The sequence below is a fragment of the Mastigoproctus giganteus genome, chromosome 4 (assembly GCF_048544385.1).
Source record: "Mastigoproctus giganteus isolate SK-2022 chromosome 4, ASM4854438v1, whole genome shotgun sequence".
NCBI classification, from domain to species: Eukaryota; Metazoa; Arthropoda; class Arachnida; order Uropygi; family Thelyphonidae; genus Mastigoproctus; species Mastigoproctus giganteus.
This window is the reverse complement of record NC_143578.1, coordinates 137,794,546-137,811,166: the sequence shown is the minus strand read 5'-3', so window position 1 is coordinate 137,811,166 and position 16,621 is coordinate 137,794,546. Positions and strand designations below refer to the sequence as shown.

General features: G+C 36.9%; 1 protein-coding gene across 1 annotated transcript in view; it reads left to right on the top strand.

The window, feature by feature from the left end:
- Window positions 1-16,621, top strand: part of LOC150087085 (DNA-binding protein SMUBP-2-like) — a 460,431-nt gene that overhangs the window by 64,731 nt on the left and 379,079 nt on the right. The window contains exon 4 of the mRNA XM_090372370.1: window positions 15,069-15,264. Within this exon, the coding sequence (XP_090228496.1) occupies window positions 15,069-15,264 (196 nt within the window). The remainder of the gene's footprint in view (window positions 1-15,068; window positions 15,265-16,621) is intronic.

The following is a 16,621-nucleotide window of genomic DNA, read 5'->3' as shown; positions in this document are numbered from 1 at the left end:
TAATTGGGGCAGCCGCTTAATCAGCCCAAAATGCACTAGTCCCGATGTGTTCCAAATAACCGGAGTCGACTGTACTACTTGTTGAAACTTGTGGTGACCATAAAAAGAAAGAACTTTCAGTTCAACTTCAAAGCCTCTACACCTGGCACTTCAAATTTGCTGAATCTGATTCAAACCATGTTTCTTCAGCAAATGTACTAATATTGTTCAGTATAAGAATAAAGCATATCACAGTTTGCTTGTATCCAAATATGACCTTAAATCTTATATTTATAAAGCAAGTTATTAGTAAATCCAAATTCTGTTTTGAAAAGGATAGTGGTTGGGAAACTTGATTTTTGTCCATTTGGAAGTTGAATCTTTTGGTTTTTTGTTGAAGCTGTTAGACACAATTTCCTTTCCATTTATACCTTCACCTTTGTAACATCTTGATCTAATGGTCAAGCTAACTTATTAGCATCTTGCTTTACATATAATTCATCCATAAATGATCTTGGTAAATCTTTTAATACCATACTGAATTCATTCCATGTAATGTTTCCCTTGTTCCAATGGAAAGGGAATAGTAGATACTTTTTTTTTGCCAATACTGTATAAACTTGCTTCCTTGCATAGTTTTCTGTTACGAATACTAAAACCTCAAAGTTAAATTTAACAATGGTTCTAACCCTCTTCTTTGAGATACTTGTCTAGATTTTACTTGGTACACGAATAGATCAAATTCCTCTTAATTTGATCTATTCGTGTTTTTTCCTTTATATATTGGTACAATTAATGCCTCAATCTGATCTTATGAAAGTTGTCCTTTGAAAAGAAATCTCTGAATAATGTGATGTAACTGTTATGGTGCTACTTTCCTTGCACCATAGCTTTCAGTATATCTGATGTAATTTTACCTACACCTGCCCCATTTCTATACTTTATATTTTCCATGACATTTTCTACTTTAATTTCACTATATTTCATCCAATTTTCATTAACAGTAGTATCCCAAAGCCATCTACCATCACCCTCAGTGAGTGATCAGAGAGAAAACTGGATAACCAATTACAAAAAACAGTTGGCAAACCATAAGATGGAAGCTTGTTTAGAAGACCTTTATGCCAAACACTATCGAAAGCCTTTGAGATGTCCAGAGCAACTTTTGTGTTTCACCGAACTTTTCCATTGAATTTGTCCACAAATGGGTAACATAAGCCAGAATATCACCAGTGGATCGACACTGACTGACTCCTTACTGGGGATCGTTAATCAGACTGAAGGTTTCCAGGTAGTTTAAGATTTGGCGGTTAATTGATTTCTCCATTACTTTAAAAAGCATAGAAGTAATTGCAATGGGACGATAATTGGATGGGAGGGATTTGTCATCCTTTTTAGGAACTGGCTGGATATGAGCAAATTTTCAAGCAGAAGCAAAAATACCTTTGGAATAAGAAAGTGAAAAAAGTGGCAAAGAATAGGATTAAGTTCAGGAGCTGAGGTTTTGAGAACAAGTGGAGAAATACAATCGCGACCTGGAGTTTTCTTAGCATCAAGATTCGTTAAAATCCTTCTGACATCCTTTTGACAGAAGACCACAGGAGACATTGAATGGAGTGTGTTGGGAATAGTGGGAGGTGTTTTTCCAAGATCATTAATACATTAGTTGGAAGAAAAATAGGATGCTAACAGGTCAGCTTTATCCTTGTCTGAAGTGACAACAGGAACATGTGGTTTGGATAGAGTTGGGAGCAGAGATGGGCAAAAGTTGCGGCCAATAGTTTTGACAAGAGACTTGAATGCTTGGCTACCATTAGGGTAAGAAGCAAGTTTTCTACTCTTAGCCTGTTCAAACTCTAATTTGGACTGATTAATAACTGCTATACAATTGTTGTGAGCTTTGGTGTAGGCAGAAAATGAAACTGAAGAATTAGAAACAAGCCAATTACGATATGCAACTTTCTTCTCTTGTGAACAGCCTTAGCACATTTATTGGAAAACCAAGGTTTAGATAAAGGACGAGATTTTAAAGTGGAGTGTGGAATAAAGGATTCCATTCCTGCAAGAATAATTTCACTGACACGATCTGAGCAAACGTTGACATCAGAAGTTTTAAAACAGTAATCCGACCAAGGAAAAGAAGAAAAGAAATCTCGCAGGTCATTCCATTTTGTATTCTTGTAATGCCAAACAACACGAGGTTGGGAATAGCAACGAGATAAAGGCTCCATTGGAGAAGAGACATTCACCAAATTGTGATCTGAAGTGCCTAAAGGACCTCTAACTTCGATCTTGTACTTAAAAGGGTTGTTTTTGAGAAAAAGATCAAGCTTGTTGGGTGTAGGATTAGGATTATCTGGTATTGTTGTAGGTAAATGAACAATCTATGCAAGGTCATTAGTAATTGCAAAAGCCTCAGCATCTCGATGAGCTGGGTCGGTGTGACTAGAAAACAGAAGCCAGCTGGAGTTGTGAACATTAAAATCACCAAGGAAAATTACCTCAATGTTAGGAAAATTGGACTGGAGAAAGTCAAGTTGCAAAGAGAGGAAGTCAAAGAGCTCCATGTGATTAGTGGAGTTGGGAGAAGAGTAGAAACAACAGATGAATTTGACACAATGAGATAGAGAGATTTTAAGCCAGAGAAGATCAAAGAGAGGAGATTCCAAATTGCCAAGTCTCTGACAGGGAATATCAGAACGGACATATGCACAAGTTACCACCTTTGAGGCGAAAGGAATCATACACCGAATAATTTGGGCATCTGAGATGAGCAGTAGTTGAATCAACCGATAACTGAGATTCTGTCAGAAAAAGTACATGGGGTTTGGCAGACTGCAAGTGGAAATGGACATCGTTGAGATTAGAATTGAGACCACGTATATTTGTGAAATGAATTAGGAAGTGTTTGGGAGGTTTAGATCTTTTCGCAGATAAGCTTGCTCTTTTAGTTTGACAATTCATGGTGTATTCAATAGTAAGAAAAAAGTGGGTGGGACATGCTGTATGAAGTAACGAAATTTTTGGATATTGCGTACACATGGTAAGAATATACCCAGATCCTTGACATAACGTGGCTTCGACAATGTTCCCCGCATACACACTACTTGGACTCCCTCCAGTCACTATCTGACAGAGTAGAGGTAGCAAGGTTATACGCTAGCTGATCCAGAAGCCTCCTAGAGAGTTACCGATAGGTTCGGTCCAGTGTACTAACTAGCGGTCGTCCTGCAAACACTGTTTTAGAGCTGTACCCTTGAAATGTAAGGAATATTGGATCTCGCCATGATGTTCATCATAACCTCAAAAGTCATCAATCATACTGCATGATGGAAGACATGGGGAAGGGTTGACCGGAACTTAGCTCTAGAGACTAAACACGGGTTCCACCACTTCAAGCCTCCAATAAGCAAAGTGGTGGTATTGCACTGGTTGATGAGAGTCAACTACCACTTAGTACTGCCTGGTAACATAGAGGGGTGGCATTCCTTCATGTGATGTGGGTGCCACACCTCGACCCCTGCTTACGTTGTTTCACACCTGGGTGGTCACCCACCATGGGCTTGTGCATGGAGGTTATACTAACCAGGGTTACTAACAATCCCACCATCATGAAGGTGCAAGCAGAGGATTTGGCTGTCACACACTGTCCGGACTTTGCTGAAATTGGGTCCACTTGACTTGAGTGTCACCCGAATATCAGTTCATCAGCGTTTTAGACTCCCAGGTTGCAAATACAGCTTGTCTGACATATCTGAGAAGAATGTCTGTGACAACCTCAAGGATTGTGTTTGGCATAAAGGTCTTCTAAACAAGCTTCCATTTTATGGTTTGCCAACTGTGTTTTGTAATTGCGTATCCAGTTTTATCACTAACTGCTCACTACAGGTAATAGTAGATGGCTGTCTGTCTTCTAACTTCTTCACTTATGCTGGTGTTTCCCAAGGTTCTTTTACCCACTCTTTTTTTCTTAAATATTAATGATCTTCTTCCATTGACTCTAAACCCTATCCATAGTTTTCTTATGATAGCAGATTGCATTCCACCTTCCAGTTTGAGAAATCTTGCCCTGCACAAACAGCTTCAACTTCTCTAACATTCACTACCAATTCCTTAAATGCTGATGTTTGTATAATTCCACACTGGGACAAAGATAACTTAGTTTATTTTAATCCTTCTAAAACTCAGTCCTGTCTTATATCTCTTATCTTGTATAACACTCCAATTTTTAGGCAAGATCATATATCTTTATTGGGGATTACCCTGAGTTCTAATCTCTCTTGGCATAAGCACATTACTAATATTGCTTCCTCTGCATCTAAAAAAACCGAGTCTTCTCTTTTGCTGTCGCTGTTACCTTTCTTCCAAAAAGCAGATTCACCCTAATATGGAATATTGTTCCCACAACTGGGGTGGTGCCCCAAAAGCCTCTCTTAGGCCTATAGATTCCATTCAAAAGAGGACAGTTAGGCTAATTAATGGCTCATCTCTAACAAAGTCTCTCCACTCTCTGACTCAGACTTTCTGCTGCATTCCTTTTCTATAGATACTTTCGTGGGCACTATTCTTCTGAATTGGCTTCTATAATTCCTGCTCTCTTCCAAACCAGTTCGAACACGTGCCACAGTCGAAACAATAGGAAAAAAACAAACAAAATGAATTTTGAAACAAAGAAAAGATCCACATAATAAGCCAATCACATTATCAGGAAAAAAAAAAAAGACTTGCTGAAGAGGATGAAACCATGATAAAACTATTTGACCATATGAACAATTAGGGTACAATTAAGCTTATATTGGAAACAAATAAGCTGCTCTCCAAGCTCATGGCACCACAATGTTATTGATTTTCTTCAAACTTGAGAAAGATCAAAGCAGTCATGGCAACTATAGACCAGTTGCTAGTAGCTGGGTAAGCAAAAATCATTGACAAAAAATTAATTTAGTACTTAGAAAGAAACAGTTGTTTCATCAGCACTTAATGAGGATTTCAGGGTAATAGAGTCACATGCAATCACTTTATGAAGATTGAAAGAGATGTGATTTTTGAGATAAAATCACATAGTGCCAGTATTATTTGATATCAGAAAGGTGTATGATGTGGTGTCTTGCAGGATTACATGGACACAAAAAAAAAAAAAAAAAAAAAAACAATGCAAAAGTACCTATCAAGAACTGATAAACAACAGAAAGGAGTTCCAAAGGGATCTGTCTTGAGTGCCACACTGGTTGCTATCAAAATCAGTAGCTAAGATAAATAACTTACCACCTTATTTTCAAGTTGTCTACATGCAGTTTCATGTGTATAGATGATTTCAGTGTATCCTGTCAAGTGTGAAACAAGAGCACAATAGAAAGACAGTTATACTAGGCTGCCCCAACTAAATAAAACGATAACACAAAAACAACTATGATATCTGAGTATAAGGGGCTCCCACTATCTAAGTAACACCTAGAGGTCTAGTTTTTCTAATTTCTTCAATTACTTTAGGTTTATTTTTTTTCTACATTTTTTTTAGTGCATTTTGATGCTTTTTTTGAATTTTTGCTGCTTTGGTACATTTTTTTTTTTTTTTTTTACCTTTTACTTTAGTGTTAAATCTTAATACAGAATTAATGGAATCAAGAGAACCAAATTAAACAAGACTGCACTGTGAATATATTGCACAATGTATAAATAAAATAGCTTGTGTATATTTCCATAGGTAATGTAAGTTATTCATTTCAAACCAAACAACCTTTATCAAAACAATATACAGCCAGGCCTCGCATAACGCGAGTTCGATTAATGTGATTTTCAGTTAACGCTATTTGAAAAATTAACCACTTTACACGATGCAAGTTTCCAGTTAACGCGATCTTTTTTTTTTTTCGTATGGTCAATAAACAAACGTTTGCCTGCTGCCCGCCTCGGTGTGTTCTATCAACCATCGGAAGAAGACGTATTACTTGTTTGTCTCCTGCTAATAAAGTCAGTGCACACTTGCATAAAAATTCAAATTTTTAAATGAGCCAGATGAAAGTGTTACTGCGAAGGACATAATGGTAAAAGAATTATATGAAATCTTTCGTATCGCAGAGAACCTCAAACAAAAGGTTTGAGGTTCTCTGCGATATTTATTTCGCCAGGGCCCAGAGAAGATTGTTGTCGGCTATCAGAAATTGATTGATGAAAAGAGAAAGTCAACACTGTTCAAATATTTCCGCAACAGTCATTTCTTCATTGTGTATTTTATGTCAGAGGTTCCCAAACTTTCTTGGTTCACGGCGCCCTTAGTGTCTCAGTAATTTTTTCAAGGCGCACCCAGACCAAAAGAAATACTTAACAGTTCCGTTTAGGTTAGGAAACCCCTTTCAATATAATATTTTTATCGCAAGCCACATCTGCTCCATCACACCTGGAGCTTTCTTAAGAAATGTTGAAACTGTGAACTATCTCGAGCTAATAGTTCGCGCGGTGTCCGACAGATGTCGAGTATCGCTGTGTTTCCCTTGAAAATTTAAAATTTTCTGCGGCCCACAGTTTGGGAACCACTGTTTTATGCAATAAACATTTAATTCCATAATTATTTTCATTATCTTTTACATTGTATACAGTTAAAAAGTTATTTAAAAGGTATTTTTTAAATTCTTTATGGACATTCCCAGAAGGTCAAGGACCAATTATAATTTTTCCTATTGATTATTATATTCGATTAACGCATTTCCATTTTGCACAATGCGCTTGCGTGACGAATTAATTGCGTTAATCGAGGCCAGCCTGTATATATAATCATTATTCAACATTAAGCGATACTCTTTTTTTTTTTTAAAACAATTTTTCCATGCTCTAAATAGGTTAAGCATATGTGAGATCAAAAGAATAAACTTGTTACTTATTAACTAATAAATTATTATTCCTTTGTGGAAAGAAGTTTCAAAAAACTTATAGTTGAATATGTTTTCTCTGTAATTTTATGGTCAAATTGCATAAAACAACAATAATTTAGTGAATATTTGCATTTAAAACAAAAACTGAAACATTGAAATGCTTAGTACATGTACTTCATGTGGGTAAATCAATTTTAAATCAGTGTGTCTATACATATCATATATGGGAAAATCAGGGCAGGTGGTTAAGGGATGCTTTATACTCATAAATTTCAATATAATCAGAGATGACATGATTGTGACTCTTCTTGTGGGATTGCAGAAGTTTGGCAGTCATGTGAGGGTGGAAGACGCCTCTGTAGCCAGGTGGGAAGGAGCAGCAGTGCGTAGCACACACTTCTTGATTAGACCGGGGGTCGAGCCCGTCATCACCAAATACGGAGGATGCGGAAAGGTCAGGGAATGACCACCGCATATCCCGGAGCAATATGGCCTTAGTTGCTAATGCTCCTAATAACAAAATAACAAACAAACAACATGTGAGGGTGGAGAACTCTCTGCAATTATAGTTCAGACACAACATGGGTTTGTTAAGGGGAAAATCTTGTCTGACCAATTTCATTGGATGCTACGATGTAGTCACGTAGGAACTGGATACAAAAAAATAATTTTGATATCATATACTTGGATTTCAGGAAAGCTTTTGATACTGATACACCTGACCGTACAGATTGGAGCAGTATGGTTTTCAACATATTCAACTATACATATTCAACTATAAGTTAAGGGCAAGTTATTGCTATAGATAAAGGGATGGTTGAGTGGGAGAAGACAGAGTATTAATCAATGGACACTGCTCTTTGTGGATTAATATTATTAGTGGAGTTCCCCAGGGTTTGGTGGGCCCATTGTTGTTTACTATATTTATCAATGATATTGATGAAGGTATATCAGGATTAATGTCCAAGTTTGCAGATGATATACAGGTTGGCAGGGTGTTAATGAAAGTATGCTACTGCAACAGGACCTAGAAAAGTTGGGCAGATGAAGTTTAACATTGATAAATGCAAAGTATTGCATATGGGTAGCAGTAACACCAGAGTAATGTACCAACTGTGCAGTAGTATTCAGGGTTGTGGAGAATGAAAAAGACCTGGGGGTAATTGCTCAAATTAGATATGAAGTTTTCAGAACAGGCTGCCAGAGCATCCCATGGGGGGTCTTGTTAATGATATACAGCAGCAGTTCCCAACCTTTTTTTGTCTCGCAAACCCCTTTCAATATAATATTTTTATCGCAAGCCACATCTGCTCCATCACACCTGGAGCTTTCTTAGCATCAAGACTCGTCAAAATACTTCTGACATCCTTTTGACTGTAAGGCCACAGGAGGCATTGAATGGAGCGTGTTGGGAATAGTGGGAGGTGTTTTACCAAGATCAGTAATACATGAGTTGGAAGAAAAATGGGATGGTAGCAGGTCAGCTTTATCCTTGTCTGAAGTGACAACAGAAACATTTGGTTTGGACAGAGGTGGGAGCAGAGATGGGCAAAAGTTGCGGCCAATAGTTTTGGCAGGAGACCAGAATGTTTGGCTACCATTAGGGCAAGAAGCAAGTTTTCTGCTCTTAGCCTGTTCAAACTCTAGTTTGGACTGATTAATAACTGCTTTACAACAATTGTGAGCTTTGGTGTAGGCAGAAAATGAAACTGAATAATTGGAAACAAGCCAATTACGATATGCAACGTTCTTCTCTTGAACAGCCTTAGCACTTTTATTGGAAAACCAAGGTTTAGATAAAGGATGAGATTTTCAAATGGAGTGTGAAATAAAGGATTCCATTCCTACAAGAATAATTTCACTGACACGATCTGATCAAACGTTGACATCAGAAGATTTGAAACAGTAATCTGACCAAGGAAAAGAAGAAAATAAATCTCGTACGTCATCCCATTTTGCATGCTTGTAATGCAAAAAAAATACAAGGTTGGGAATAGCCATGAGATAAAGGCTCCATTGGAGAAGAGACAATAATCACCAAGTTATGATCTGAGGAGCCTAAAGGACTACTCACTTCGACCATGTACTTAGAAGGGTTGTTTGTGCAAAAAAGATCAGGCGTGTTGGTTGCATGGTTAGGATTGTCTGATGTGCTTGTAGGTAAATGAACAATCTCAAGGTCATTAGTAATTGCAAAAGCCTCAGCATCTTGACCAGTTGGGTTGGTGCGACTAGAAAATGGAAGCCAGCTGGAGTTGTGAACATTAAATTACCAAAGAAAATTACCTCGCTGTTAGGAAAGTTGGACTGCAGAAAGTCAAATTGCAAAGAGCTCCAAGTGATTAGTGGAGTTGGGAGAACGGTAGAGACAACAGATGAATTTGACACAATGAGGTAGAGAGATTTTAAGCCAGGGAAGATCAAAAAGAGGAGATTCCAAATTACCAAGTCTCTGACAAGGAATATTGGAACGGACATATGCACAAGTACCACCTTTGAGGCCAAAGGAATCATACAGCGAATAATTTGGGCAACTGGGATGAGCAGTAGTTGAATCAACTGATAACTGAGATTCTGTCAGAAAAAGTACGTGGGGTTTGGCAGACTGCAAGTGGAAATGGACATCGTGAGATTAGAATGGAGAACACGTATATTTGTAAAATGAACCAGGAAGTGTTTGGGAGGTTTAGATCTTTTCGCAGATAAGCTTGCTCTATTAGTTTGACAATTCATGGTGTATTCAATAGTAAGAAAAAGTGGGTGGGACATGCTGTATGAAGTAATGAAATAATGTCATATAACATGTCCTTGATATAATGTGGCCTCGACAATGTCTCCCGCATACATACTACTCAGACTCCCTCCAGTTACTATCTTGCAGAGTAGAGGTAGCGCATTATACACTAGCTGATCTGGAAGCCTCCTAAAAGTTACCAATAGGTTTGGTCTGGTGTAGTAACTAGCTGGATCGCACCATGATGTTCATCATAACCTCAAAAGTCATCAGTCATACTGCATGATGGAAGAGATGGGGAAGGGTTGATCGGAACTTAGCTCTGGAGACTAAACATGGGTTCCACCACTTCAAACCTCCAATAAGCAAAGTGGTGGTATTGCACCGGTTGATGAGAGTCATCTACCACCTGCTATTGCCTGGTAACACAGAGGGGTGGCATTCCTCCATGTGGTGTGGGTGCCACACCTCAAACCCTGCTTACATTGGTTCACATCTGGGTGGTCACCCACAGTGTGCATGTGTATGGAGGTTATACCCAGGGTTACTAACAGTCCCACCATCGTGAAGGTGTAAGTAGAGGATGGCTGTCATAGACCGTCCAGACTTTGCCGAAATTGGGTCCACTTGACTTGAATGTCACCCGAAAATCAGTTCCATCAGCCTTTTAGACTTCCAGATAGCAAGTACGGCTTGTCTGGCATATCTGAGAGAATGTCTGTGACAACCTCAAGGACCCAACTCATCCTTGAGGTTGTCACAGACACAAAACTCATAAAGAGAAAACTTGTAAAGCGGGAACTGCCTGTAGTTATCTCGATGACACTTTGCATAACAGATACACAATCAGTTATGAATATTTTGGAACTAGGAAGAAAAAATAATAATGCTATTAACTTCCTTAATCTTACATTGACCAGAAGAGAGGGTTTAATCCAGTAAAATATATCATAAGCCTGCTAATACAGGTATGTTTCTTCACTATAATAGTTACCATCAATTTGCCAAAAAAATGTTTGGTAGTATTTAACCAATTTTTGAATGCATATAAATATTGTATTTTAGAAATCAAAATTGAATAATTTATAGTATAGATTTAGAAAATGAAGTATGAAGTCAACATTTTGACAAGTAAGTTTATGAAATGTATATGCCCTGAGAAATTAATTTTATCCATTAAAGGCCAGACTATGATTAAATTCGACTGTTAATCAACTAGAAAAACCACCAATACAACATTTTGTTTGCATTTCTTACATCGAACAGTAATTTTTTTTCTCTTTTACAATAATTTAAAAATGTAGAATAAATACAATATAGATGCAAGACAGTTGTGAAATCCATTATGTAGACTAGAGTTAAGTGTTCAATTCTCAGTCATTTCCATATACCAACTAGTCTATGGAATGACCAAGAATTGGAATTAGAATTTAAATTGAGAAAGGAGATATGTTTCTCTTCAGATTCATATAACCTCATTTATATTGTTTCTTGTATTGCTTGCAATTCTTTGTATTAGGATTCAGCTAGGTGCAACTTGCAGTGGAGATTGATCATAATTTTTCATCAGTTGCGGTTAATGTTCCTGCAGCTTTGAAATTTTCGCATAGTTCTATTACCAGTAAACATTATTTGCCTTTGAAAACATCAATATAATGGGCATACAGAAATTAAAATTTTAAAAGTTTTGTGTAAGGCCTCAGAGATTACAAGTTGTGTATAATATCATGAAACTTTTAATCTCTGAGGCCTTAGAAATGAAGTTACCCTGAAATTCCATAGATGAATGACGTGCATATTTACTATCTGACTTGATTGTATAAGTACATGTGTGATGCCAAGTACTTCTGATGCCAAGAGTGTTATTTAAAGTCGTGTTCACTTAGTGTCAAAATTTTGCTCGTTCACAAATAGAATTCATTTGTTAAGTCCCATCTGACTTAGGGCTAAGCTGTTTTATCTTTCAATTGGTCTTGTCTTTTGGTATCTTGTTTAAATTTTGGGTAGGAGTGTGGGTTGTAACTTGTTTCCTGAGGAATAAAATTCACAAGTGTAAGTAATTTTATTGTATATCTTGTCTATAAATAGTACTTTTCAATCTTCTTATATTTTAAGCTGTATACTTCAAGGTACATCGGACCCCATAGTCCTTTTTATTAATGGTATAGTAATGTGGTCCTTTCATGATCAATATACTTATATGTATTTGGTTTATTTTTATTGTTACCTGTTTTTCATAATAATTTAAACTTAAAACAAACAATATTTAACTTAACAATGATATTTACATTTCAGAGATAGTAAACTGTACACAGCCTAGAAAACGAACAAACTGCTCTACAGAAAACTGTAAGCAAACATAATTATGGTACTGCCTACCCACTTGAAGTTAGTCATCTAACTGACAATGTGCCAGGAATAATACATTCTTTATCAAAATTTTCATTAACTTTGTTGCAATACATTTTTGAAATTGAAAAGGTAATTTTTAATTACTGTGTGTGTGCACACACATCCTCACATGCATGCACCCATACACAGCGATTTATATTTGTGCAGCATAAGCCAAGAGATTGGAAAACTTAAGAGCCAATAAATCAGTTTGTTTTTCTTTCATAAATTAAAGAACAAAATCAAAATTGGTCAGTGATCTTTCAAATACCTTCAAGGAATAAGAAGCCATTAAAGAAATGGTTTAATACAGTCATGGCCAATGTTGATTGATAATTACTGAATGAATAAATAAATAAATATCTATTTATTAGTAAGCGAAAAGTATTGCCTTGCTTTGCATACTCTGATAGTGCAAAGTGGCCAGAGTGGTTAATACTCAAAAGAAGATACATGACTAACGTATTCACACAGGAAAATCATCAGTGAATTATTAGCATTAGCATTAGTAGAGGCATTTGATGCAAGAAAGCAAGCTTATGCAGCATCAGCCAAAAAAAAAAAAAAAAACACCCACTTCCACTTCACCCCTCTGTTCATTCAAAATACCTGTCCAGCTGAGCCTTAAACTTATTTAGGCTATCAACCTCCACCACAAGGGATGGAAGTCTGTTCCACCAACCAACCACCCGCTGGCTAAAGGCAAATTCCCGCACGTCTATCCTACATCTGTCTTTCCTCAATTTGAATTTATGCCCTCTCAGGTGATTTTTCTGAGCTAGAGGAAGAATCCCATCAGCATTGAGCATGCTTAACCATTCAAGGCTTTATACACCTCTATCAGATCACCTCGCTGGTGCCTAGTCTCCAGACACTGTAATTTGCAAAACTTAAGCCTTTCTTCGTAAGAGCACCCCTTTGTTCCATTCACTAATCTTGTTGCCCTTCTCTGTACTCGTTCCAGCAGCTCTACATCCTTCTTGAAATGAGGCCTCCAGACTTGTATACAGTACTCTAGGTGCTGTTGCTGCCCGTCTGCACTGCTCAGAGAACTTCATATCTGCCTGCACAACCACACCCAAGTCCCTTTCATTCTCTACCACTGTCAGTGTAGTACCACAGAGTTGATACGTTGCTCTGGGGTTGCTGTTTCCCATGTGTAGTACTTTACATTTGTCAATGTTAAACTTCATTTGCCACCTCTCAGCCCATCTGCTCAACCTTTCCAGATCCTGTTGCAGCAGCATAGTGTCAGTAGTGTCCTTGACAACCCTGCCAACCTTTGTATCGTCTGCAAACTTGGACATTAAGCCCGATATACCATCATCAATATCATTTATAAATACAGAAAACAATAATGGACCCAACACTGAGCCCTGAGGGACTCCACTAATAACATCAGTCCACGATGAGCAGTGTCCATTGATTACCACTCTCTGTCTTCTCCCCCTCAACCACCCCTTTATCCATAGCAGCAATTTGCCTCCAATGTCACACTGCTCCAATTTGTGTAGCAGTCTTCCATGTGCAACAGTATCAAAAGCCTTTCTAAGATCCAAGTATATAATATCAAAGTTATTCCCTGCATCCAGTTCTTTTGTGACTGCATCATAGTATTCAATCAAGTTGGTCAGGGAAGACTTCCCCTTAACAAAACCATGCTGTGTCTGAGCTATAACTGAAGTCTTGTCTAAATGATCCTGCAGTGCTTCTTTAACCAGTGCCTCCATTAATTTTCCTGGAACAGAAGTTAAGCTCACAGGTCTATAATTACTTGTGTCAGCCTTTGATCCTCCTTTGTGAATTGGGGTCACATTTGCACATTTCCAGTCTATGGGTACCTCCCCTGAGTCCAAGGAAGCTCTCATAATTATGGCTAAGGGTTTGCTTACTTCCTTTGCTGCCTCCTTTAATATAACTGGATAGATCCCATCCACCCCGGGTGGCTTTCTTGTGTTTATCTTCAACAGTTTCTCCTCCACTTTACTCCCGGTTATTTCAAGATTCTGTAGCTTACTGCTAGAGTTGAATACACCTCTGGCATTCCCCTCGCTGAATAACTCCTCATGTGTGAATGTCGATGCAAAATATTCATTTAGTTTGTTAGCTACCTTAGCAGGATCATCAACAGTTGACCCATCAGTATCCAGTGGACCAATCTGATTCATCCCCTTCCTTCTAGAGTTTACATAAGTAAAGAACTCTTTGCTGTTTTTCTTTGCATCCCTTGCCAAGGATTTCTCGTAATCTGCCTTCGCCTGCCTAACCTCCTTTGTAACTTGGTTGCATATCAACTTGTATCTATCATAGGCTTCTGTATCATGTGTTAATTTGTAAGTATCCCATGCATTTTTCTTCTCTGCCATATGCCTCATTAGTTCATCTGACATCCATTTAGGCCTAAACCTTGAACAATATTTCTTAGTTGGTATGTAAAGCCTAGTAGCTTCCAAGATAAGTTCTTTGAATGCTTCCCATTTTGAATTTGTTGTTGGTAACATCATCAGTTGGTCCCACTGTATAGAATTTAAATACTGTCTCAGTCCATCGTAGTCGCCTTTACGGAAGCAATAACCCTTCCCTTTACCCCTAATGGTAGTTACCTCTTTGAGTAAATCCCACTTCAGCACACTGTGATCACTGCCACCTAGTGGTTCATTTATCTGCAGATTCTTAATGCATGAAGAATCACTGCTGATAATCAAATCAAGAGTATTACTCCCTCTAGTTGCCTCCCGAACATGCTGATGTAGAAAACAATCATCCAATAAATCCACAAAAGCTCTGCTAGTGTGTGAGCAACCAGCCCCCAAATTCCTATCACAGAAATCAGTAGACTACAGATTAATTACTAAGAATGCAATTCAGATATTACAGGCTAAGAACATAAATTTAAAATAATAATACAATATCATATACAAAGTGATTTTTTTTTTTTTTTATACATTTTACAGCACCATTGATGCAGAGATAGTATAACTTTAAATAAGATTATGCCATAGAATAAATTTGAATAACCATATCTGATTTATATTTTGATTTAGCATTCTAGAGAGATATTTTATTATAGTTTAATCTTTTATATTTACTTCCAGGTGATATTGTAGGAGTTGGGATTACTGACACTGATGGAAGACGAGAAATTCTGTCATCAGGTGTGGTATATCGTGCCACCCAGAAATCGATTGCTGTTGCCTTCAAAGAGAATTTTGATTCTTTAGGGCTTGAAGATGATCAGCAGTATCTTCTTATTAAGCTTGCTAATGAAATTACATATAAAAGACTCAAGAAGTATGTTTTAGCATAAAGTTAATGATCCCACTTCTAAACTTCGGATTAATTTAGTTTTAAATGTTTTGTAATTTATTTGTACTCAGTGGCCTTTACCATCATATTTAAATAATGTGATTGTGAAGAGCACAATTATTTTCTTGTTTATTCATCCTGTTAGTACATAAATTGAAGTGGGATAAATTTGATTTTTGAAATGGCAAGAGGCAGAAGGATTACAAATGATTAACTTAAGTCAAATATATATATATATATATATATGTGTGTTTCCCCCCCCCCCCCTTTTTTAATGGCACTTTGAAATATAAGTATTATTGTGCTTCCGAATATGATAATCAAGTTAGCCCAACTAGGTTAACTTAATCCAGCATGGCCTATACATGTTAATTTTATGAAGTATATTAGTATGTGATTATGAATTTTCATGAACATATTAGTATGTGATAATGAAAATTCATTATCACATACTAATACTTCATAAAATTAATAGGCCATTCTGGATTAAGTTAACCTAGTTGGGCTAACTTGATTACCAGATGCGGAAGCACAATAATACTTATATGTCAAAGTGCCATTAAAGGGGGAGGGGGGAACACATACACTCACATATATATACAGACACGTATAATGTCCAATTGGCATAATTACAATGGCATTAACGTTGCACATAAGTATTCATTAAACTATAAGCTAAAATCTAACCTATTATGCATACTACTACTACTAATAATATATATATATACATACATATACACAGGTAGTTTCCAATTTGTTGGGGATCTAATCTTATGAGCGGTGTTATATTTTGATATATGACATAAAAATCAGATATACATTTTAATATAGGTGCATTTATTATGTTATAAAGGGGGTGATACATTGTCCAAGTTGAAATTTTTGGACGAGGATTTAATCTAAGCTATACTTAACTACCTATTAGACACAAAAATAAAAAAAAAAGTCAGTTTTAAAACAGGAAAGTAAAAAAAAACACTTGTATTATTGTGATTATTTATTATTTAATTTAGTGCATTTATTATTTGCATACTGTATTATGCACATTTTAAGAAGCCAAGCTCAAAAGTCTAAACAGAATTTAGCTTTTTCTCTTATAAATTTCATCACAGCAGTGACCCAAATATGGAAGAGTTGCAAGTTCACTTGAGAATTGAGTGAATTTGCAGCTACCGTAATGAACTGTATTACAGTAGCTGAAAGTGAATTGTATTCACTATTCACTCAGAAGTAGCTGTGATAGAAACCTGAAATTTTTTTTTTGTTCGATACCTTGAAATCTCTATAGCAACCACACAAATTTTGGTTTTGTCCTGACAATTCATTTTTTTTCTTTGAAGTG